The sequence below is a fragment of the Ornithodoros turicata genome, chromosome 2 (assembly GCF_037126465.1).
Source record: "Ornithodoros turicata isolate Travis chromosome 2, ASM3712646v1, whole genome shotgun sequence".
Taxonomy (NCBI): domain Eukaryota; kingdom Metazoa; phylum Arthropoda; class Arachnida; order Ixodida; family Argasidae; genus Ornithodoros; species Ornithodoros turicata.
Window position 1 is genome coordinate 39,345,969 of NC_088202.1, and position 25,443 is coordinate 39,371,411.

At 44.2% G+C, this 25,443-nt stretch overlaps 1 protein-coding gene across 2 annotated transcripts in view; it reads left to right on the plus strand.

Moving 5' to 3' along the window:
- The first annotated feature begins 210 nt into the window (after positions 1 to 210).
- LOC135385299 (histone-lysine N-methyltransferase 2A-like) overlaps positions 211 to 25,443 on the plus strand; it is a 57,415-nt gene continuing 32,182 nt past the window's right edge. For both annotated transcript variants that reach the window (XM_064614525.1, XM_064614526.1), the window contains exons 1-9: positions 211 to 414; positions 2,013 to 3,129; positions 3,854 to 4,030; positions 4,096 to 4,290; positions 8,061 to 8,153; positions 8,599 to 8,751; positions 14,458 to 14,644; positions 22,570 to 22,617; positions 23,834 to 24,353. In XM_064614525.1, the coding sequence (XP_064470595.1) occupies positions 247 to 414; positions 2,013 to 3,129; positions 3,854 to 4,030; positions 4,096 to 4,290; positions 8,061 to 8,153; positions 8,599 to 8,751; positions 14,458 to 14,644; positions 22,570 to 22,617; positions 23,834 to 24,353 (2,658 nt within the window). In that variant the 5' untranslated portion in view covers positions 211 to 246. The remainder of the gene's footprint in view (positions 415 to 2,012; positions 3,130 to 3,853; positions 4,031 to 4,095; positions 4,291 to 8,060; positions 8,154 to 8,598; positions 8,752 to 14,457; positions 14,645 to 22,569; positions 22,618 to 23,833; positions 24,354 to 25,443) is intronic.

The following is a 25,443-nucleotide window of genomic DNA, read 5'->3' on the forward strand; positions in this document are numbered from 1 at the left end:
ATGGCGCGAAGAGGCGTATCGCTACAGAACTTGGTGACCAAGGTGCGATTATGGACGACATTATACTTTCTGATGACAAGATAAAAACAGTTTACAAGCTTGTAAGTTAAATTTTATAAGAATATATAGTCTTCTACTTGGGTATAGATTACATTAAACGAAAAATTCAGACGTATTGCTACGAAACATTTCGCACTATTTGTTAAGACGGACGCTGCACAATGTGTGTGAAACGGACCATCCAAAATGGCGCGACTGCGTTTCCCTGGATGTCCTGGACAGAGAATTGGAAGAAACTGTGTCAACTATGAAAATAGCTGCAATCGTTTGCAGTGCGATCCATCGTTAAGTGTTGTTCTTGGCTTGGAGAAGAGTTTGAAGAATTTTCGTGACTTGTTTGGAACTTCAGACGAGGTAGGTGACATCTTACGACACAGTGCGTATTAGCAAAGGCCTCGCGAAACCTCAAGATGGTCATGCTACGCGTTTTTACAGTAATTTGACTTGCCTGCCGCCTTCACAGATCGGATAAATGTTGTTTGGAATTGTATTTTCAAGCGTATGTGCTTACTGGAATGATACTGTACAATGAAAGAGCCGCTTTACATGGCTTTAGGCTTAGTACTTGGTCCACCGACACAACCATTTCGTACTGCAATGGTACTGAAATATGTCGTTTCGCATTCTTAGAGCCCTCTGATATGCTACGTTCATTGTCCTTCTAACCTTGCGTAGAATTGGTTTCCTCATAAAATCATATATGAACCGCAAAAAGCGAGAGAGGAGTGAGCGATGTATTCATTTGGGAGCGACCATATACAAAATAAACGTTTGTATTACGCTTGTGCAGGGTCTGAACAACAGAGCAGACTCGCGTACAAATTCGGATACCACAATTCGTCTTCAAATATGCATTAATGGTCTTGTAAATAGGTATAGACATCGTTTCTAAATATATGGATCAACGTTTGACATTTCATCATGTCAGGATGTTTCTTCCCCACTGGGCTCGACGTTGTTTTTGTCCCGTAAATTTTATCCCTAACATCCGTGCCGTGTGATAACATCATATCATTAACATTCATTGAGATTAGTGCGCGGCGAGATAGCTTTTGAATTACCGTGATGTGCCTTCGCTCGCGAGCAGTTACCGTTATGTCGTCACTGATCGCAGGCTGCGGCCCGCGAAGTTGTGTACTGTTATGTAAAATCGGTACGTTGACCGCGTCATACAAAGAAACACGTATATTGTTTTCTTGAGCCACGAATTGCACAGGCAACGGAAACAAATCCGGGAGCTGTAAAACGCCGAATGAATAAGAGAAGTACACATTTGAGTACGCCGGAATAAAGGTAGCGATGACGCCAATGGGGACCACTTTGAAACTTGTGGATGGGTGAACCCGTATGCTGCAATGTGTTTCGACTGTTTTCACGAAGCGCGGTTCGTGTTTCGGACTTAAATCTGCCGTTGACATAGATGGTTGCCAGCAGTTGTACTTCTTTTTTGTGTGTTTTGTGTCGGACTGTTTAGGAGGAACTTTTTTCCTTTTTTTTCTTCTTTTCGTTTTGGTGTGTGCAAAGGTATGCTGATGATGATGCAATTCAGCAGGAAACGTACCAGCAGATACATTGTAGAATACTCTGTACAGAATGTTCGCCAGATTCACCCTGAATAGCAAGTGTGGATGTAGAACAAGTCTGAATTTCTGTTGAGCAAAATTCATATGATGGTATGCTCTTACATGTCCAGCGGTGTCTTTAGATCCATTAAACTATTCCAGTATAAAGTGTCTACAGGAAAGTAATTCACGTCTGTGTTATTGCAGCACAAGTTGTGATTACGCGTAAATTTCTGTGAGCTGCTAGTCTATCAACTGTCTCACAACTAACCTAACAATTCGTAACTGCTTACGTTGCAATGCTTGGGATCCACACTTCCGAGAGACGGTTTCTGTGACAAAATTTTCCAACGCATAATTTACTAACCTAATTCATATTTTGCACCTCAGGATGAAGAATTTGAAGGGTTCTCGCCACGAGACGTCAGGAAAGCAGTCCAAAGGTTGAAGCACTATGACGAGATAGAATGTGATACCAACGAAGAGCTTCCACGGGACAAACCAGTGGACAAACCCCTGGGTCACTCTAACAGGCCGCCTGACCCCGGAGGGGGCGCTTCCGAAAAGGCAGGGAAATACCGCAGGACTCAAAAGGTAAAGGAACCCCAAAGCAATAGCGTTTCACCAGCAGCGAACAAACCTCCCGAGAAGAAGAATGGCCAGGTCAGAAAAGTTTCCACCCTATCCGGACAACACATGGCTCGGCGTTTGCTCGACCGGGCAAAGAAAGGTCGCAGGGCAGCAGCCGAAGTCTTGGACGTTAGGAATCCTCGAAGTGAGCTGTCAGAACAAACTCTCGCGTACAAACTTGGGCGCAGCAAGGGCTTCCAACTTCCAGCCATCAGTGCCCGCTCATCTCGTAAGATTATCCCTCGCAAGCGGTATCTGGAAGACAGTGAGGAAGAAATACCGTCGCAGAGGAGAAGAAAGATGCAGAGCGCGGAGGTCAACAATGAACTCGCCACCGGTGTCACTCCTCCGACAGAGAGCAAAGAGCACGATGACTCCCCAAAAGTTGGACTACTGGAGCAGCCCCTGGTGGTGCAAGGAAAGCGCCCGTGGAAGCCGTCGTTAAAGGTGCAGTTGAGGCTGTCGGAAACCAACCTTGGCGTGCCACTCCCGTCAGCGGGTCGGGACTCCCAAAGTTCGTCCGATTCCTGCCACGACTCCATCAAGCGGGACATGGTGTCGAGGTACGCGGAAATCATGGCTACGAAGGAAGATGTGGTCGAAACACCCGGATCGCCCCCTGCGGGACTCATTGACGAAAAGGTGGCCGCAAAGATAGAGCGTCTCCTGAAGTCGCAGTGGGAGAGCCGAATACCGGGACCTCGTAAAACCGGTGTAGTGCTGAGGAAAGCCCGCCTGCGTCTCAGCCAGCGCACGCTGAAGCGCCTGAGGGAACCACAGGAGGAGCAGGAGGAGGCTGCGAATGGGGAAGCGGCGATGGAAAAGCCCTCGGTGCTGCAACCACAGGAGAAAGAAATCTGTGAAGGAACTACAGAAGGTATGGGCTTGTGGTTTTGTTGGAGAGCACTAATGTGCAACTCTCGATTATCGCGGATACAGTATGCGGAACATTTATAAAACTGCATAAAATGAGTAACTGTAGTGTTTTGTACATTAAAATAGAATCACTGTCAATCACTCTGTGTATTGTCAGGTGCTGTAATTAGATTTAATTAATTTGAAACAGTATCCAAATTTGCCCACCAACAGAATGCAGCTGGGCCATGGCTGTCTGACTGTGAACCAGTTTCCTCGATATGTTCACTGTGCCGAAGAAAGTATGGTTTTATTACGATTTATGGTGACTGTTATTGATTAGTGGTGTTTACTCCTATCATACTGCACAATCACTTACTGTGATTGGAAGGTGGCCCACCTTTTTTGAACCTGACATTCTGGATAAGCAACCGAAGGAAGAAACGTAGACATGATGCAGTGTCTGTGTCGTTCCGTCCTGTCTTCTTTCCGCATCATGTCTTCGTTTGATCCAAACCACTCGCATCAGTGCTCTCTCGAACCAAAGGAAGCGCTTTTGCTATAGTTGAACAAATGCCGGTGAAAATAATAGAAGTACACTGATACGCTGTGGCCTTTTTCTGCATTGCATAACAGTGAGTGAGGCCAATGCATATATCGTTGTTCACATTGTTCCGTAATTCCAAGCAAAGGGTTAGGCATTTTTTGTCGTGTCTCGTAGTGCTACTTACATATTTTTTCTACAGTGACTCTCGCGGACAACAGCAGGGCCAGACTAGTGACAGCATGTTGCTCCATCTGCAACCAGTCGATGAAGCCATCCTCCTTGTTGGCAAAATATGGGCAAACAGCATGTCCCATATGCTTTAGGTTTTTCACGAGGCTTCTTCGTCAACCCAGGCGTTTTCCGTGTTCTGGTGATGGTAAGCGCCCGCAACTGCTGTAGCTGCTGTTTGTGTCAAACTGAGTCATATTCTTTCTTACGCAGGTGTCAACACGTGCGACCTCACGAGTTCACCGAAATGCAAGTGCTGCCTCGCGAAGTCATGTGTGGCACGATTTGACGTTCCAGCAGCTGTGAAACATCGTCTCGAAAAGGCAATTGGGCCACCCCGCAAGGCTGTTCCAAGAAAGGCTCGAGCACGCAAGACAACCTCTCCTGAAGCTGTACTAAAAGATAACCGTGAGCTCACACTGAATTCGTTGTGCTCTTAAATTGTGTTCTTTAAGTTAGAGGTTTTTAAGATAATTCAGAATTACTGGCTAGCTTAACTGTAATACGCTACGAAAGTACGTCTCTGCACACGAGGGAAAGAAAAGGTTGGAGAAAGCAAGTGACAAAAGCGTCTGTCCACTCAGAAAGCAGCAATAAAGGGGCATTCGCAGACAGGCCACAACACTATGGTGAAAAAGATGAAGCAACGGGGACCTCACGTGCAGTAGTTGTGGTACCTTATTTGAGAGCTATCCAATCAGATCGTTCTACGTACACGAGGGAAAGGCTGAGGCACTGCGCGAAAGGCTGACCTACCTTCATAGCGTATTGGCCAGTTGGCAGGCCCACATTGCAATAACTAGCCAGGACAGCACACACACACATATGTGTCCTCCTGCCCAATGACCTCAAAGTTGGCTACATCCCACGACAGAAGATCAGCCAACAAATTTGACACCACGGTAGAATCAAGTCGGGCATTCTGTACATCAGTGCTTCTTGCTGACGGTCGTAATCTGGCCGGCAAATGAAGTGTCTGCAAGAGGACACGTTGCTTGTTCAAACGGGTAGCTTTCTATGCATCAATTTGTAGATTTTAGTGCATTCCCGGTTTTCCAAATCCCTGCTTCGCTTTTCATTGACTTGTGCGGCGTAATTTATTATCGGCACTATAAATACAGTCGACCCCCGCTTATCCGGACTTCATTTATCCGGATCCCGCGGTATCCGGACAAAAGGCGCGGGAACGGATTTTCCTCCATGTATTTTGTTCTCGTTTATCCGGACTTCAGCTTCCGGACTCGGACAAGAATTCAAGGAAACGAAAGTCGAAAATTCTTGTAATCCAGCTTCAGTTATCCGGACTACCGTGAGTAAGAGGAGACGCTGACCCCACTTCGTCACCCTTTTCATCTGTTTCGGGGTTATTCCCGTCACACGGCAGGGACCTACATTCCTCCGTAGGGGAGACAACCGTGCACGATGACCCCCTTTTCTATTGGTGTGCGTTGGGGCACGTTGACCAATCGAGTCATTTGGAAATATCTCGAGGAACTGTCCGGTTCTAGAGGGGAAAACTCCAACACGAGGGCCTGCTGCTTACGGCCCGTTGAGCTGCGATTCCTGATGCAGAGGCTCACTGCGACTGCCGTAGATGATGCTGCGGTTTCTGGCTACGTTGACTTTGATAAGGATGATGACGCGTGTGCAGCTATGACTGATGACGGTGTGATTGCTGCTGTTGCCTCCTATCATGTGCAGCAAGACGGTGCCGATGACGCCGGTGAGAAACAAGGCTCGAACATTGACACTTTGCGACCGCACTGACATTCTTCGAACAGCGCAACAGCGTGGCTCAACTCTATGCAATTAGCAAATGTTTGCAGGAATCGAGTGCCTACACTACTATGTAACAGCTGTCATTGACGAGATTTCTGTGTTTTAATTCAACCTTGCTCTGTAGGTCGTCTCTATTCGGTCGTTTCATTTGTCCGGATGCCCCGGTATCCGGACGATTTCGCCGGGAACGGCACCGTCCGGATAAACGGGGGTCGACTGTAATTGAAATCCGCATAGTTCGAAATTTTGCACAGACAGATGTACGCGTGTCTACACGAGGACGTTCCCCTGGCACCAGTCCTCAGTCCCTCCTGCTGCAGAATTCTTTGCATCCCACTTTGAGCGGTAGTACTGGGGATGACGATGACACATTTATCAATTTATTTATTTATTGTTGATAGGGTAAAAGCCCGAAGGCATAAAGTAACGGAGGTGGGCACTCGGTAGGGATACAGAAAAAAATGAAGAAGAAACAAAGTGCATGATAAAATGGATATTCGATGAGATGCAGAAAACAAAACGTACAATATGCTATAAGGTATATACATATAAACGGAATACACAACAGATATACAATACATACAATACAATATGCAACGCACGATATAATATACAATATACACAACGATATACAATACAAGTTAGCGCAAGGAAATACCTAGTAGGACAGCTACAGATTGCTTAAAATGAATTGGGTCAATCTGGGTAACACACTCACCAGGGAGGTCATTCCAGAGTCGAGATATGCAAAGGATGAAGGATTCATAATAGTAATTACTCCTGGAGGAATGAACTTCGACTTTGAATTGATGATCGAGACGTTCAGAGACGTGCAAGGATGTGTTATGAAATATTTTATGAGAAAGGGAAAGTCCGGATGAAGAACGACGTAGGCTTAGCTGGTGTAGGGAAAGGGATTGCTTCATTGTAGTGACGCTGGAGTCAGTGCAGTAGTTGTTGAGAATAAAGCGTACGGCGCGATTCTGGACGCTCTCGATGGAATTTACGACACATGACCATCCTGGCAAAGAACGCCAAGGACACGTCACGTAAACTCATGAGGAGATTATCCTGCTGTCTCTCATGGAAAAATATGCGCAGCTCTTGAAAAAAGGTTGTCTTCGAGCAAAAGGGATCGCAGGAGGGTTGTTGGTAGGCAGTGCTCCTTCCAGACATTTGTGTCAGTTACGTTATGGAACGTTTGTTCCGGTCATGTTAACATGGGAACAAAAGGGAGTGGAAATATTGGAGGAGGTACAGCGCATATGAGTAAACTACAGCTGCAGATATTGGAATATGTGGTCGGCCAGTAGTTGACACACACAAAAAGTAGTACAACATTCTCATTCCTGTAGCATTTGACATCTGGTTATGAACATTTGCGCAATATTGCAGGCATGCACATGCACATTGCATAGCAGTAGGTGGTAGCCAGGTAGGTAGGGCCTTCAGTCTGGACTGATATTTCGAACTTTAAAATATGCAAAAAGTTTTCAAGAAAATTGTCTGAAACATTCTGTAATAAGAAAAAAAAGGTCCACAAAAAAAGCTGAAAATTTCTACTGTCTTTATGCTTTTGTGCACATTCATTTGGATAGTCTTCCTTTGTTGGTAGTTGGCCTGCAAGTCGGCTTCACCCAAAACTTGTATGTGGTTGGAGAAGCATGCTTTACAGGACATTTTTGTGCATTGGGCACAAAGGGCATGTTTAGCAAAATTAATTATAAATGCAGCATGATTGTTGATTTGAAGCTTCTGATTTGCAAATTGTTTTCTTTCAATTTGATTGTTCATTTGTGATGGTGCGCTCCTGGCATCTCTGGTGAGGGAATAATAGTGATATTAAACGGTAGGAACAACTTATTTATTTACACATGGTAAACAAGACTTTCGTGCACGAGTCTGCACTTCTTCAGGTTACAAAAATATAAACATGGTACAGGCACATATATACAGTTGAAGGGGGAGTTCTGGCATGAGAGGGTAACAGGTTGATGGAAAGGATGCAAACACAGATAAAAATCAAAAGAACTCCCCCTTCAACTGTATATATGTGCCTGTACCATGTTTATATTTTTGTAACCTGAAGAAGTGCAGACTCGTGCACGAAAGTCTTGTTTACCATGTGTAAATAAATAAGTTGTTCCTACCGTTTAATATCACTCTTTGATTTTCTCACCACCGGCAACTTGACATCGCCTATTTTTTCTGCCTTCGTATCTTCAGGGAATAATAGGTTAGATTCAGTAAGCCTAAGGACAAGTTAGTCAGGACAGCAATAATGAAAGCTATGACTCTGCTGTTACTTGCACCTGGATACTCGAACGGAGGTGCTCTTTGTATTGTGAGATGTTAGAGAGGATTATGCCAAATAGAGTTCCAATTTTTCTCATTTGCAGAGAGCGTCAATAACTCGCCGTTGGATACATCTGACACAGTTCATTCTAGTCTAGAAGATTCACGCAGTGCAGTTTGTGCAAGGAGCGAGTCTTGTAAGTCCTGTTTATTTAGAGTCATGTTTATCAGATGAATGACCGTATAAACTGGACTACAGGTCGACGTTTTATTTATTTTTTATTTTTTTTTTTTTCCACAAAGAAAGTGGGTGTGAGAAACTGATCTAGTCTTATAAGCCGGCCAGAGGCTGGTATTTTTTTCTTTAGCGGTCCCTTCAGAAAATGGGGTCGACTGATATACGGGATTGACCTATAATGTGGTTTATACGGTAGCTATAACAATATGATTGTCAACGTTGCATGTTTTTTAACGTTAACTTCTAAACGAGTGCAGTATGCTTCAAAATTTTGCCACCACTTTTAACTTGAGATTGGTAGACGAGTAATTTCGAGCACGCTAACAGGTTTTGTCACCATAAGGTCTGTCTGGTATCTGAAAGTAGAGTTGCAGTGCTGACTCATTTGTTGTCTATTTACTCAGCCAAAACCAAAGGGCCTCGGATCAAGCATGTTTGCCGAAGGGCTGCCGTCGTGTTGGGTCCAAAGAGGGCGACGTTTTCATCCCCTTCGCATCAACAAATAAACCTCAGCGCACTCCCAGAGGAAGAAAAAAACGAATGCTGGAACACCAACTGTAAGTCTATGCTTCTGGCACGGTTGGCGCAACTAAAATTGATGTCTTTGTGTCGTGATGTGTGTACAGTTAATTTGGGTTCGAAAGGGCTGTGCAGTTCCAGATAAATGTGCGTTAGCCTTTGCTATTAATCGCTTGTTATCTGGAAGCAGAGAAGTGGAGTACATAATGCGTTACATCTCAGTGACGGGCAATGCTAATGCGTTACATTTTGTGGAGGAGTAATGTAATACCATTACATTTTGGCCAAGTAATGCATACTGACATTACTCATTAACTTGGGTTGACAATTTGGACATTGTCTAAAGCCAGCAGTTATGAATTGAATGAAATTTTGCAAGCTGGTTCTGCCCAGTCACCTTTCTTACTGGTCAGGTCACCAAGGCGAAGGACAGAGAGCAAGTGGAGTCTTTGAACGCCGTTTCCTCCTACACTGCAATTATAGTCGCGGACCGATTTTTCGGACATGCTCGATTATTCGGACTCGTTCGCGGAATGGCTGAGGGTCCCATAGAGTTGATGTATAAGGAACATCCAAAATTTTGGACGCTGTGCAGCCCCGCTGCTCGATATTTCGGACTCTATTTCCCAACCAGGGAATTTCTGTCTTGGGGTGGCGGAAAATATTGGTATCATCCGAAATTCATATCAAAAGAAATCAACCGACTAAAACATTGAGGGAAAAAAAATAGGCAATGATTGTTTATTTTCGATTCCTCTGAGTAGAAAAGGTCTGTATAACACTTTTGCGTCTTCGTTTTTGGCTAACAGCTCGATTCAAAAGGCCCAGCACGTGCTGTCCGCCCGCGAGAGCGCTGTAGAGCGAGCTTCACCTAAAGCACGCATGCGTTAGGTGAAGCAACCTTGCGGACTTGATGATGGCGGTGCCTCTGTCAGTGTACAGTGACGACATCTCTCTTCAGGAAATAGAAGCTGATGTTATCAGGCGGGCTGGAAGCGCGTTAGGAAAGCATCGACAGATTTTTCCAGCTTACTAGTGCTTAGTAAAGTTTATTTTTGACCGAAATTCGTTTTTTCGGACTGTTCGATTATTGGGACTTCTGCGCGATCCCCGCAGAGTCCGAAAAATCGGACGGCGACTGTAGCCGTGTCTATCGTTGCTCATTTAGATAGTTTAATAGTGCATAGTTTGGAACCGCCTCATTCATTAGCGCTGTAAAACCGCGTTCCTCCACGATGCTTTATGGCTGTGGTTAACGTGCAGGATCGTTTACGCGACATTCATGTTCATCGCGGCTTTAAGGTTGATCTAGAGCCATATGTGTCCTGCTATCACCTGTAGCAAGAGTGTGTGCAGTCTCAAATGATTCTGCAGTGTTATTGTCTTTCTAATTGATATTTAACATGTGGTCGCACAATGCCTGTGTCGGAGAAACTATATCGAGATATCGTCGCGTCCCACTTCTCGATTATCGCTGTTGTCGCACACGTCCATGATTCATTTCATTTACTTTACTTTACTTTAAAGACCCTTTTGAAGGGTTTTAGATAAAGGGGGGAGGTTTTGTACCCACAAAACGACAAATTCCAAAGCAATATACACAAAATTTGTTCACTCAACGGAAAGAAATTCGTTCGTTCTGAAACTGGTCATAGCACTTGGAAATAAATGACGATATATTTTGTTCTGGTGCTGGTGGGTGGTGGTGTTTTGTTCTGGTTCCCGTATATGTGGGCAGGAAGGTAATTCCATTCGATTGACAGTGAACCCTCGTTAATATGACCCCCGTTAATCTGACATACTCTCTTTATGACCGTTTTTCTCGGGAACCGTTCCGCCGGCATGTAAATCCCCCTCGTTAATATGACAATCCATTTATCGGTCAATGACCAAGAGTTTTGTCACAAGTAGGGTCAAACACAGGCATTATCTTCCCGCTATTATGACCGTGTCACATGGCCCTCAGGGTAGCCCCTGGGAGAGGCTATCTCGTACCTCGCTCAGAGGGTGACACATGTTGAAGTAGGGCGTCAAGATTTGGGATGTCCTCTGAAATCGCTGACCTCGGGATTATACTCATATCGCTTTTCGAACTACCGAAGTGCTTATAAAGGCGGGAACCAGGTCACACTGTGCTGCTGTTTTCACGTAAGGATGGCCGAAGCGAAGCGGAAGAGGGATTTGGCAGTCGGGATGAAGAACGGCGTTACTCGAAGGAGGCAAGCGAAGCCCTACAGGTTGCCTCGTTATTTTTTGAGCAGATAAAGGTCGATAACGTGTCCGCAATTGATGGTGCTATTGTCCATTTAGAAAAATTAATGACTGAAAATTGTTTGACGTAGTCATTGTTAACAGATTTTTCAGAAAATAAATCATAATTACGTCGGCTTTTGTTGTGCATAGTGGTGTGTCCGGCCTGCTTAGGGTGCATTTCTCGTTAATATGACAATTCGCTTTATGACCAAAATCTGTGGGAACGGCAGTGGTCGTATTAACGAGGGTTCACTGTATATATGGCTGACGACTGGTTTGAGCTTTGAAGTTTAGCAACGGAAAAAGGCCACTACCACAAATCAAAATTGAAAATTGTTTTGGCTGCACATGCGAGGGCCAGGTGAAGAGCGTTGTTCAGGTCAACGCCAAAACATTTTCGATATTTAACCGGAATTGAACCGGACCGTGTGCTTCACACGAGTGTTCAGAGTTTGTTGGCAATCAGCTGAAAGATCGGAGATATTGGACTCGTATTCAAAATTTCGAATATTAGCACACCTCTAGTATGCACTGATACGTTCAAGCTATGTGTGAAGACCAATATGTTCTGTCGAGCTGTGAGCATGAATCTTTTGGGCTTCTTCGCAGTAAGAGCACTGGTGTAGGGGGCGAAGATATTGTACAACTGATGCTCTCGCATTTTGTTGTTGTTGCTTTTCGTGAAGTCATTTTAGCTCGGTTAAGGCTCGGACTTACTTACATCATGCATGGTTTTTTTACTCAGTGGAGAGGAGCCTCCACGATGCGCATGCTGCGGGGAGCAACTCTCTGTGGTGCACATTCTAATCACATGTCCATTACACTTAAATAACTGCCATCATCATTTTTAAAGAATTTTATCGATATCAAGTGCCTTTTCACCCAACCCTATTGCTTGGGGATGAACCACTTTTACCCTACATGAGAACTTTCAACTTTTTTTAGAGATAGTATTGGCTATTTAAATGTTTTATAAGTGTATGACTTTCCTTTTACTGTGGTTTACACCTGAAATTCTGAGATAATTGGTTTAAATTGAACGGTTATAGTTTTACCTTGCCACACACATCACTGTTTTTTTGGCGCACTATAGCCTTAGTTGCTTGTGCGCCATAAAAACTGCAATCATCATCAGCAGCAGCATTTTGTTGTTATCAGCCGCGAGTGTGATCATTTTGCACTTTGTATCGTGCATATCATTATATCGTACTGCGGGGACTTCGATGGTGCAAGTGAAGGAGGGAGTGCCTCTGCAGCAGTGCGCTGACCTTAAACATACGGGAAAGCATGGAGTTCAGTGCAAAAAGAACCGCAACCGAGATTTGTAGCACCTCTGAAGCTGAGAAGCGTGCTCTAGAGGTGAACATTAATTTACTGCAAGCATCGAAATACGTACTTGTTTGCTCACTCAGGGTGTGGTCATAAGCAAACCTTCAGGAACATGTGCAGAGGGAAAGGTGACGAAGTTGTTATCGATGAGTGGAAGAACATCTGGAATTGCTGCTTTGCTGTGTACAGATATTAGTTAATGTCCTCCACAGATAAAGCAGCACTTTGGGCATAGTGGACAAAGCCATCACGTATAAAGGGAGTTGCCTGTAAAAAGTACGAGAAGGAGCACAAGAAATTTTTTTATACAGTATAAATCGGGCCTGACTTTTTCTGGTTTTATTTTTGGCCAAATTCGGGTGGTAAATATCGGGTGATATTTTTCATTTGAAAATTTAGGTGTATTCGGGTTAAATCCTGTTACGGCATATTCTGTCTTCAGGAATTCGGGTGTATTCAGGTGATATTTTTTGTTTAATAAAAATTTGTCTTAACATGGAACTAATGTTTAGCAATGTTATCAAACTTTATTTTAATGCACACTTATGAGTGTGCCACGCGACCCGGATGTTTTCAGGTAGATTCGGGTTAAACCCGAATTTTACAGATTTCGTTCGGGGGAGTAAATATCGGGCGGATACGGGTTTAACCCTAAAAAGTCAGGCCCTAAGTATAAACAATTTCAAGCAAGGACGTGTTAGTGGCAGTCGGGGAAGTGGTGGTCCACAAGGGTTACCACAATGTTGGTATTGGTGGAAATGTTACGACTTATAAAGCATATAAAGCTGGCAGTCTGTCAGAAATGCTGTGCTACAGTGCTGAAGGCAGACATCACTGAGGCATTATTTTGAGCAGCCATATGGCTGACTGTGCAGGGGCCTGTTAAACGTGTATCTGGTTTATTCAGTGATGTTGCCTTATACAGTAAAACCTCGTTAATTCAGATCTCACGGGACCTACGACCAACGTCTAAATTATCCGAATGCCGAAATAACGAAAGGACACCAACATGCCAGTTATATCTGCGTATGTGAACGTCAGTTTATTTAGAGAAAAACTGCGTAATCGTTGTTTGCTTCCGGGACAAAATCTGCCCGTTCAAAACACCTGTCGTGGATAGGTGCTCACGCGCCTGAATGCTGTCACATGTGCCATTGCAAATGTCCTCGAGGGCGCCGAGGACCCCATCGCACCGTCAAAGAAGCAGCAGAGGCTTTCTCTGCGGCTTCTTTGACGGTGCAACGGGGTGGAACGTTCTGTTTCTCCCACTCACATTTGTTGCCGTATGTGATTTCGTATTCGTTGTCTGGCGCGTTGATGCCCGGGGCATCATCGATGATTTCGTCCTCCGTCAACAGTCCGGCTACGGCGACACCCTCATCAATTGCAAAGTAATCCGAAAACTGCACCGCAGCGTCAGGACGCTATCAGAATGGCGATCGTTGTCCTCGCCAGCGCCGGCCTTTTCGCCTCGCGTCTCGCTGCTCACTCGGGACACAAAACCACAGTGTCGAAAGCAGTTTCATGAGACCACCGAGACCAACCACACAAAGATGTCTTTTTGTTGAATGCCGAAGGACAGACACCAAGACACCACGACAGACACCACGTGACGCTAATAATCATAGTGATAGCGATGGGTGCTTCGTCAGTTCAAGCTCGTTCAGGTTCGCGCAACTTTGCTCTATGGCCCCACGAGCGATTGGTCGGGAGCGCCGAATTGTCCGTAATCGCTCCAGATGCTTCCAAATTAGCGAGCGTCCATTCCTATGCTTTTGTATGCATGATTGCCGGGACCATGTGGGCAGTCCAAATTTCCAAATTATCGGGGGTCGAATTAATGAGGTTTTACTGTGTGTAGACAATTGGTGGATACACTGAACTTTCCTACCACTCTGTGAGGCAAGGCACAGTTTAACTACAAGGGGTCTACACTGTTTCGTTTTAGAGTGAGCATGTTGTGTCCACTGGATTTGTTTTCATGTTTGTTTCGCTCGTAGGAGCTTTCAAAGATCATAAAGCGCGGAGCAAAAGTCATTGTGAATTCATGAATATTTGAGAGAAAGGAGAAGCTGGTTCCTGCAAACTGGGCCATGCTACTCCCATCCACTTTGTACAATTAAGCTCATTTCCCAGAATTTTTTTTTTTTTACAACCTGCAGCAGACACCACGCTGCCTGGCAATTCCAATGAGCATCAAGAACCAAAGGCAGCTGGGCCCAGGGAAGGCAGGAGGCGAGTGCTGAAGCGCACCCTCGTGGTAAAGCAGAAGAAAAACAAGAGGACACGCCGCTGCCTTCAGTGCGAAGGATGCCTTGTGGAAGATTGTGGACAGTGTGTCAACTGCCTGTAAGTGGGCGTTCTCAGCTGCGTTTCATTCTCCTATTGTACAGATTTAAGTTCCTGTAGTCGGTGTCGTCTTGCCCCTTCGTACAGCACAACAAGTACCATGTCATAGGCTTACGGAAAGGGTGCAAAATACAAACTTCACCGTTTTCCGAAATGCCCTAGAGCTGTGTTTGTTGACTCGTAAGTTTCAGTTTTGTTCCAGTGGTTACTTTTCAAGCAAAGCAAATACACATTAAATACACGGTGCAGACAGGTTAGGGTCATACTGCATGATGCTGAGATAACTGCGACACAACCTTTTGCTACATTTCTTGGCATTGGATGTTTTAACATCCTATAACATTTAACATTCATAACATTTTTGCATCAGTTTGTGAGCACTAACGCTGCAACAACCCAGAATGCTATTCATGTCATTTCCAGCAACCTCGGCCGAAATTCAGCTACAAATTACCATGCTTTTGGCATGGTCAACAATATTTTAAGAATCTCGGCTAGCAGCATCTTTTGTGTGCATGTATGCATGACTACACGGTTACAAAACCAACACATCACAAATTATAGCTTTTACTCATCAGAATCCCTGACAATAGAGGACATCATTTTGGCTTTTCTCTGCTGACATTGTCCTTTGTTAGACGAGGTACTTAGGCTTTTGTGTTGTGTTTTGAAATGAAGTGGACATATACCAAAGTAGTATTCACAGAATTGAAAGCAAAGGTCACATGTACTGTCGTTTGCAAAACTGCTCAATCTAAATATGTATGTGTGGCTACGAGTAGTGGCTTTTAGCCTTGAGCCAAATACTGAACATGAGCTAGCTAGTGACTGGCATGGGATAAGAATAATGACATAGTAAATAGAGCAGTGCCCACTTGTTTGGATTCCTATTGTATTGATTAAGTTTTTGTACACAACATGAGTCAAAATTTTTATGTTGTTCACAGAGACCTATGTCACATACCCAATAAGGTAACTGGATAGGAATAAATTTAGTTATATCAAAGCACTTTTTGTCGTAGTGGCTTTTCTCGGATTGATAGAGTTTTGCAAAATCTGCTTTCCTGGAGGATACGAAGCAGAATAAAAACTAGCTGCACATTCCAATAACTTTTTGCCCAGTTTCGACACTTCAATTAAAGTTGTTGGAGAACGCAGATTCTAATTCTGTTTCACAGTCCTAGGATATTTTAAATGTAGCAGGCACTTTTTCGTTATCAGTCATGAATGACGATGTCGTGTTGCATTAGCATCCAGATTGGAAGTCTATGCATAGTCTTGCTTTTCGTGGTCAGAGAAGCAGAACTCCATGCGATCCCAAAATGATTCCCGTTGTTTTAGAATGAGCACAAGGAAATCCAAGACAGTTTCTGGAGATTCATCCGACAACTGCAGCAAAAAAAGTTCTGAATAAACTGAAAAAAGGCAATCAAAAATAAATAGTCAGGAAAGCTGCAAAAACACATTGTACTTCTGCATGACATGCCACGCATGATTAAGCATATGTCACGAGGGCTCTCCAGGAAAACTTCAAGCTGGATGTGTCTGAACACCCTCCCTGTGAACCAGGACCTGCTTACACAAACGTTAGGGAAATTCCTCGGTCCTCAGTTGCTTTGGCAGTGATTTACGCGTGAGCAGCATTGAGGGCTGTAGCGCATGTCCGAAGCAGTAGCAAAGGTACTGAGGACACCACTGAGTGATCTCCTTTATTTAGGCTTGTGATCCCCATACGCAGAGTCCAACAAAAGTGTACTTTTCCGAGCGGCAATATCGCCCTGACAAGGGAATCAAAAATGTGTTCTCGGAAGGGTTCTATACTGGACAAGAATATTTTGAAGAAGCACAAAAGAACCTGTGTCACACGATAAATGTTCAAAGGCGCACGGAAAACAAAAATATGTCTCGAAGAGTAGAAATTCGTATTACAAGTCCTGGTATACATATCTGCACAAAAAGTGCAAGTGTAGCATGTGATCCTGCTGTGGAAGGGAGTTTTCAGTCTTCCTTTTTCCAATTTTCCTTATCACCTTGGAAAAGGCGTTTTTCCCTCGGCTGCCATTCTGCGCGAGTCGCACATGGTAAATGGAAAATGCAAAAATGTCTTCTATCTAACTGTGTCTAAGACAGAGCAGCCAACAGGTAGCCTTGCTCCCATGCTTTGCCTAGGGACAGGGCACATGAGAAGGATCTGGGAGAGTTATCTGTCACTGCGCGCATTCTTGTAGGTAATCCAAATTTCGGAGGAAATGCGCACTTCCCAAAGAAAATATTTTGCGTGGCAGTTCCTGAAGGTAGTACAGTCGCAGACCGATAATTCGGACTTGAAAAATTCGTACTTTCCAATTTTTCGGACAAAACTTTCGACACTGCCAAGTGGCCCATAGGACCGATGTATTTCTGCGTCCAATAATTCAGACCGTTCCTCGGAAGACATGCTTGATTATTGATACGCACCTTTCTTCAAACCAGCATTTTTGGGTCTTAACGTCCCCCAATCGCAAGAAACACAGCAAAACAATCTGTTCAGCGCCCGGTATTTTGTACCGCGTTACGAAACGGCGGCCACTCCTGACATGGCGCACACGCCAGGGAAGGCGGAGCTTATCAGCACAGAATCCAACCGAATGCTGAACGCTCCGCCGCATCAGACGTGTTGCAAAGAGCTAATCTTTTCAACACACCTGTCTACGACTACGAGTATCAGAAATACTGTAATGTCGACCTCAACTTCAGGTGAGGATGGCGATGATGTTACTGAGATAGACACATTTAGTAGAGGCGAAGACGCAAATTCGTTGACGATCGAGCTTTAACATGACGTTATCGTTTGACACTTTAGCTGCGTTAACATCAACATCGTCTTCAGCACTGACAACATAAAGGTAAAAACAACGGCAGCGACAAGGATGTCGTTGATGCACCCCCGTCCACAGTGGCAATCCTTGCTGTGATGACTACACTGACGAATGCGCATGGTACCGCAACACGGATGGTGCCGCACTCGCATGCCGCATCGCATGCCACTCGCACTCGCATGCCGTATCGCTCGCCGCGATACGTTGTTGAACTATATGTTGTTGAACGCGCTGAGAAGCAGACACGTATATGCACTTCTTAAAAGTCACTTTGAGTGCTCTGAGTGAAGGCCTTTGAAATGAAGTGGATTTGTGCCATTCAATAAAAATTATGCCCGACAATTTGGTTCGTGGCTCCTAGAAGTCCGAAAAATCGGTCGACAACTGTGTATGTTCATATCACGCAGAAAAAAAAAATATCTGTTCATGGGTGCCCTCCATGCTTCTTCAAATAAACCTAGTGATTATGCAGAAAAGTAGCCTCGGAAACGTTCATATAAATAAATCTATGGCCCAAAATGTTCCGAATGTTGACTGTTTATTGTATTTAGGTGCCAAGTATGCCAGAGTTTCTATTTTAGTTTTCAATAGAGATATGTTCTTCGTACATCTTTATTATTATTGAGATGCTTGAGCTCGCATCATTAAGTTTTTCTTGGTTTCAACCTTTACTCCGGTTCCACATGCAGTTTGCTCTTATATTTGTTGCTACCCAGACACATACGTATAATGTTGGAAAGCACGACAACAACTCGGTGACTCTTCGTGAGCTTGGGTAGCCACATCCTGTTTGTTCCAGGAATGTTTAGAAAGTCTGTCACTTTGTCCAGCACTGTATCACAGCTGAGTGAAATATTATCGGAAAAATTATACAGCCACCGACCGATTTTTCTGACTTCTAGGAGGCACGAAATCAGTCCGAATTTTTAGAGAATGGCATAAATCCACTTTATTTCAAAAGGCTTTTTAAAAGGCTCGCTCTTAAAAGATACCTATACGCGTTTGCTTTGTAGTGCAAATGCTCAACAACATATGGCAGCAAATTTCAGAGAGTGTAGTGTACTATCCTTGTACGCATTCATCAGTATAGTCAGTGCAGCAAGGATTGCCGTTGTGGACAGGGGTGCATCAATGACATCCTAGTCGTTTCCGTCGTTTTTGCATTTTTTTTATGTAGTCTTTGCTGAAGACGATATTGATGCTAATGCTGCTGAGGCGTCAAACGACGACGGCACGTCGGTGCTCGATAGCAGATGAATTTGCGTCTTCGCCTCTACTAAATGTGTCTATCTCGTAACATCATCGCCATCCTCACCTGAAGTTGAGGTCGACATTACAGTATTTCCGATACTCGTAGACAGGTGTGTTGAAAAGATTATAGCTCTTTGCAACGCGTCTGATAGGGTGGAGCATTAGGTTCCGGTTAGGTTGTGCGCAGATAAGCTCTGCCTTCCCGCATGCGTCATGTTAGGAATGGCCGACGTTTTGTAATGCAGTATGAAATACCGGGTGCTGAGCGCATCGTTTAGCCGTATTTCTTGCGCTCGGGAGACTAAGTCCCAAAAATGCGGGTTTGAAGCGAGACGGGTGCAAATAATCAAGCAGGTCTTCCGAGGAACGCCATCTATGTAGGTAATGTATTGCTTTCGTTGGAGACTGTGAAAACATGAAATGGACTAAACACTATGAAGCGAATGTAGTACGTATAACTGATTTCAAACGGTTGCAATGGGAGATGGCAGGAAGTACGCTGTGTAATACCGTATTTACTCGCTTATGGGCCACACCTTTCTTTTCCCCCCGAAAAAACATAGTGCCACTTAGGGGTGCTTGCAATACGCAGCTAAAAAACTGAAACATCACACTTGAGGTACATAAACCCCACCTTTATTCCAAGTAATCAGTGTCGGACTCCCCAGAAACTAATGATATTTCATCCCCTAGTGTGTCGTCGCCATCGCCGATCTCACACACTAAATCGTTTAGGAATGGAGCGAACTGTCCATTTATTACTTGTCTCGAAGTCACCGGTGGCAACTCATATCTTGCGAGCCGTTTGTCGTGCATGTGTCTGTACCGCGACCTACTGGATTATAACGACCATGTCATAATTGGCAAACCCTATGAGGAGCCCGTCCGCACGATCCGCTAGGGGCGCTACTCATCGGCCCACGAGATCCACATCATGATTGGACAATGGAAATGTGAATTTTGAGCGCGCAGAAGCGGACGTACGACTGCCGTAGCAGCCGACAGCAACAGCTTCTACGAAAATGCGTAGAATGATGATGATAATCAACTTTAGAAAGAAGCATCTCCTGTGGGACATCCACAGCTTGTACAAAAATACTAAGGTAAGCTAAAGTACAAAGTATTACAGAAACCGAGGAAGCAATAACCGGGTCGATGAGTAGTGCCACCGCTGGCTTCCAAATGCGGCGCTGGGAAAGGATGCCTATGACATGGTCGTTATAGTCTGGTAGGTCGTGGTCTGTACTATTTCGTACGACACGACCGGCAGCATCGTGTGAAATGCACCACACATGCACGGCAAATGGCTCGCAAGATGGGAATTGCCAACAGTGACTTGAAGACAAGTAATGGTTCGTGCACATAGGTCAGAACGGCACTTTCTATTTCTGCAAACGTACCGCGCTTTGGTCCCCGAAACTCCATGCGGGTGTTCTTCGCAGACACGAGGCCATCTTTCTGCCGAGCAGCACCAGGTTTTCCGTGTTGCTCAGCGTGGCTGATTGTCGCGAGCTTGCAGACTTGCACGTGTAGCTCACACGTCTCTCCAGTCCGGCCATTGTTGGCTAAGACCTAAACTGACAACTCCAAGCACAATGATTGACAAAATTCAATCGCATGATTAACGATCGTCCTCCCTCTCCACCTCATCAGTTGTTAACTGTTGCTTGTTTTTCCTCTACGCCTCCTCCTCCTCCTCTACTTCATTCCTGTCACGCGGGTGCCCGGGCGCTCGTTTCGTTGCCTCATGTTGCGCAATACGAGGTGGCCGTGCCACTGAAGTCGGGGAGTGTTCTGTATGCAGTGGGGGGGAGGGGGAATACCAAAATTTGGGCACTCAAGTTAGGGGCGCGAATACGGTATTACAACTGCATTAGTATGGCTACATCTGATGCTAGTGTTGCACATGTTCTCCACAACGCTAGGAGAGACAAAGGGACCTCTCCTGCAAAACAAGCTTTGGCATGAATTCACAAGCCATGTACTTCAGCCTTCATCATCGTAGGCGTGGGCGAGCCAACAAAGTTTGCAGGCGCTCTGAGACTTCTGGTCTTAGCTAAACTGAGCTAGTGGGATGTCCATTGTGATCTGTGACGTGATGTATGCTGTAACCAAGGCAAAACCCTTTCTCATAGTCCTCTTTTTTTTTTTTCTTAGCTTAGGTTGCAAGAACTAATAGTTGTACCAGCAAATTTTGTTTTTAATACAAGTGATATCCATGAAGAAAATTATTGGTTTAAATTAAATGTGGTTATTCCTGAAGTTTTGTTGACATTGGCAGGTTTCTATTACAGTTGTAAGGTTTTGGTGAGATAAGTACTATTGGATGCTTGTCATTGGATTAGTGTAATAGTCGCTCTTTATCATTTAGACTCAAATCATCCAACATGTACTGTCAATACAATACTCCACTTGCTACTGCAATAGCAGATGTCAGTTTAATGTTGAGCAAAGATGAATTTAATGCAATGCTTTTTGGACTCAGAAATGTTTTATGGTGGTTCTCAGTTTCTCAGATCGGTATCACGCAGAAAGGATGTGGTGCAGTGCACACAGCATTTGAGAGGGCTGTGACCATCCAACACCACATTTAGTTAAAGTGGTGCCTGAGAGTCCTTCACATGAATGAGAACCTTAAGTTTGTGTGTTGTGGTACAGGGAGTAAACAGCATGGTAAATCACGACCATTCATTTTGGTACACATGCTGCCGTGAGATTTCTTTTGTTTTACGGCATACTGGTGTGGTGCACTAACTTTCAGGCACAGGTTGCACTTCAGATAATTTCTTTCGGAGTGAATACTGGCCCCTAAAGAAAATGGAAAAAAAATGACGTTCTGGAGCTGTACCCTGCTAGTGAAATTAAGGTACTAATGCCCGATTGCGAAGTATGTGTAGATGATACATAGATAATTATATTCACTTAATCTTTGTAGTTCTCGAGATAACCAAGAAAAGCTAACTGCACATGCATATCAGGTTTTGGTTTTGGAGTGGCATCAGCAAGTTCACATTTGCATGTGTCGCAGGTGTGTGCGACCAAAAAACAGGCAGTCGAGGACACTAATGAGGATTACTGAGATATAACTGGTAACCTTTCTGTGGAATGCGCGGCTCTGAAGCTTCACAGAGAGAGGTAATACCAGAAAGAGACGATGGTAATGTCGCACGAGAAAGGCCGCTGAATATATACAATTTAATTATTTAATTATCGACTGCATATTTGATAAAGATTATCTCCTATGCCATTTTTAATCATTTTAAGGAATCATGCCGCAGCAGCTTTGTAGCTTTGATTTGGTGCCAGGCTGTCACTTGAAGGTGATTCTGTCTCGTCTGCAAATATTTCCATGCTTCGACTGGGAATTACCATGTAAGATACCTAAAATCATTTGTGCCACTTTTGTTCATCTTTACTAAGGTCAGTGCAAAGACTCTAAATGGAATACAAAACCTTGCACTGTTTGCTACCATTTATTAAGTGCATGACAATCAAAGTAAAAAAAAATTCATTATGGCTGTTGGCACTAAGTTTGTGGGCTTTTTAGCCTCCAAAATGTACGGAGTAGAAAGTAGACACACGCAGAAAAGTGCTGCATGTCCTGCTCACATGCAAAACACGTTCTTTCTAAAGGCTGCAGTAAGAACTATGAACGAACTGCAAGCGTATAAAATGTCGACCTGGTCCATTAAGATTAACCTGTCGCCCTAGAGTAGGGCGATATTAGACAGGAGTATATTTGTGAAATGTCGGCGAGTTTGGGAGCACGCTTATTGCATCTGTGTATATCTTCTCACTTTATATTTGTCCTTGCAGGGACAAAAAGAAGTTTGGTGGGAAGAATCTCTTGAAACAAGCTTGCTTGTAAGTACACTGCTTGTCTATGTAACAGTGTGATTTGCTTTAATTTGAATTACATTGGCTGTATGCTAGTATAGTAATAGTATGCTAATATCACATGAGAAACTGGAATGGCTCCTGAAAGATACTTGAGTGTCAATGTCCTCCTGGGGTGTTGTAAATATCCTTAGATTTTTTTGTTGGTCCTCGATATATTCAAGTTGTGGCCAAGATTATAAAAATAAAATGACTTACAGAAGTGCGAGAAATGAGTGGCACCCTTCCTCGTATTCATAAGCTTTCCATTCTGTCCCATTATATTTAATAACATTGGGAGCCCTCAGTCATGTTTGTGAACGAATCACTATGTTCCCATGTGCCCCCATGTACTCCGTGATACCTGTCACTTACAAACATTTTTGTGAAATATTGAAGTCCTGGCCATAAACCATTGTTTACATCCCGGGCAAAATGATGACCTCGAAATACAATTGAATTTTTGTTCCGAAATTGAGTGGGAACCATGAGAAAACACCACCTGTGACTGTTGTGCATAATGTTACTATGTCAGTATACCACACTTCACCGACGGCTGCACAGGTGGCATAATGACCACTGCTGGAGGTGACAATCAGTAAACAGCGTTTAACTAACTGTGTGTGCCCTTTATTACTCTTTACTGCCCCAGAACTGGCTATTTCATTACTTGTAATGCTAAAATACTGCTATTGAATATTGATAAAACTATTGACTGTCACGCTATTAATATGGATTACGGACTGCAGCTGGTTTCATTTGCATAGAAGACTCTGATGCTGGGCCTGTTGGTACATGTTACAAGGGTAAAACCAGCGGGTCAAATGCAGACGAGAGAGGAGAGGTACATACATTGTCGTGAGTGCGGGAAGGTTCCAAGGAATTCGGTTTCCTGCAAGGGTCACGGTCAACTTCGTGACACGTGTGCATGCCTTCCCTATTCAACCTTCACCTCTTAGCGGTTCTTGTGAAAACTTTCTTTGGCATCTGCTGGCGCAGGTGTGTTGCTGCCGAGGTACACTTTGTTTCATTAAACAGTTGTTAGTCCCAGCATGTCGTTTGTTCCTCTCCTCTCTCTTGTCTGCGTTTTATCCGCTGGTTTTACCCTTTTCATTTGCATGAGCTCTACTAGTTGGCTTCTTTGATTACCCTGAATTGTCGAAGAATATGGGCAAGGTATTAAAGCCTGTTTTGTATTTTAAAGACTTCGCCGTTGCATCAACCCGCTGCAGCCGTCGGGGGCCGCCGCTCTAGACTCTGCAAAGACGGTTTCAGCGGAGACGAGTCAGAACAACAGTGAAAGTGCTGTGCGCATCAGAAGGACTTTCAGACGAGTGAAATACAAGCCAAAGTTGAGGAAATACCGCAGGGTGCTCTCACAGATGAGTAGGCGTGGACGAAAGACGTGTACAGAGGCAGAAAAGCTGCAGCAGGAATCATCTTCTGCGGTGCAAACGACTCCACAGTCTGCACAATCTGTGTTAGAACCCGACGCAATGTTAACGCAAGAAGTGAGTGAGGGACGTGAGGAAAGTGTGCCGGTAGAGCCAAAGGAAGAGTCATGTGGTACATCCACTGCAGTTGTTGCAACTGAAGAGGCGACCACTGGTGTGAAGGATCAGACGTGTAACAATGAGAGTGACGGAACATCAGAGAACAACGGCTGCCTTGCTGCCCCTGTTGCCAAGCCACAAGGCAAACCACAGCAAAAGTTTCCTGCAAAGGTGAGCCTTGTCTGGTGACGGATGTGCACATTTGATCATGCTTGTTGACAATCCTGGTTCTTGCATCAGTTGCTGTGTCCCTATGTTGCTATGCTTTCAGAGGATAGTTGGGCAACCTCCAGTCTTTTTCTGGGCACTAAATTTATAGACCTAGACTGACACGAATACTTGGGTTCTTGTTAAATCACCAGGCCGGTGTGGGGGTTCTGGTTTATGCAGTACTTTGGACAGAAATTGATGTGAACATTTGCAAGCAATGAGTAGGAAATTAAATGGTGGTGTGCTGGAATTTCAGTACAACACTTTCATCTTGGTCCTGTGATTGCTTTTGGTCCACCGTAGAGGAAAAGCATTGTGAAACTTAACTCTCAACAAAAAACACTTTTCATCTGTACCCCTTAATTTGCATGTAGGGTTCTTAACCATTTCCGTGGACACTTTTGAGAATATTCGTTACATTCCAGATATGCACAGTGCCACGCAGCAACACCTGCTGATCCCCTTTGCCATCTCTTTGTGTTTATTTTTTACATTGATAAGTTCCGTTTCGTTATTTGTAGAGGTGTGTGAATATTGAAATTTTCGAATACGAATTGAATACGAATATCTGGAAAATTGTCCTTCGAATATCGAATATGACGTCATAGGATAAAGGCTTCTAAGAGTTAATTAAGTTTAATTAAGCCCCGAAAACAAGCATCGTCACAGTTGTGTTATCCTTAGAAAAATGTCCCAAGTGCTAATACGGAATACGTATTAATGTATTGGCTTAGCATAGGGTATAGATGCTTATATGCACATGTACAGTACAATTATTTTTATAGTGGAACAATGTGCTGTTCTCATGAGGCAAGCTGAAAACCATAAACAAAAACTTGAGCTTCAAAAATCTTTCATGTACAGTGGACCCCTGTGTTGGCATTGTAAGTGCTGGTGAAACAGACAGAGTGTAAGTAAAGAGCAATGACGTGTTCAGAATGTGGGATGGTCTAGTGATGAGCACGTCTCAGAAGGAAACTGAAGGTGGCAAGTGATTTCTTGCACTGACAATGCCTTCCACATTTGTTGTGTAGGCCAGAAACTGTACTCT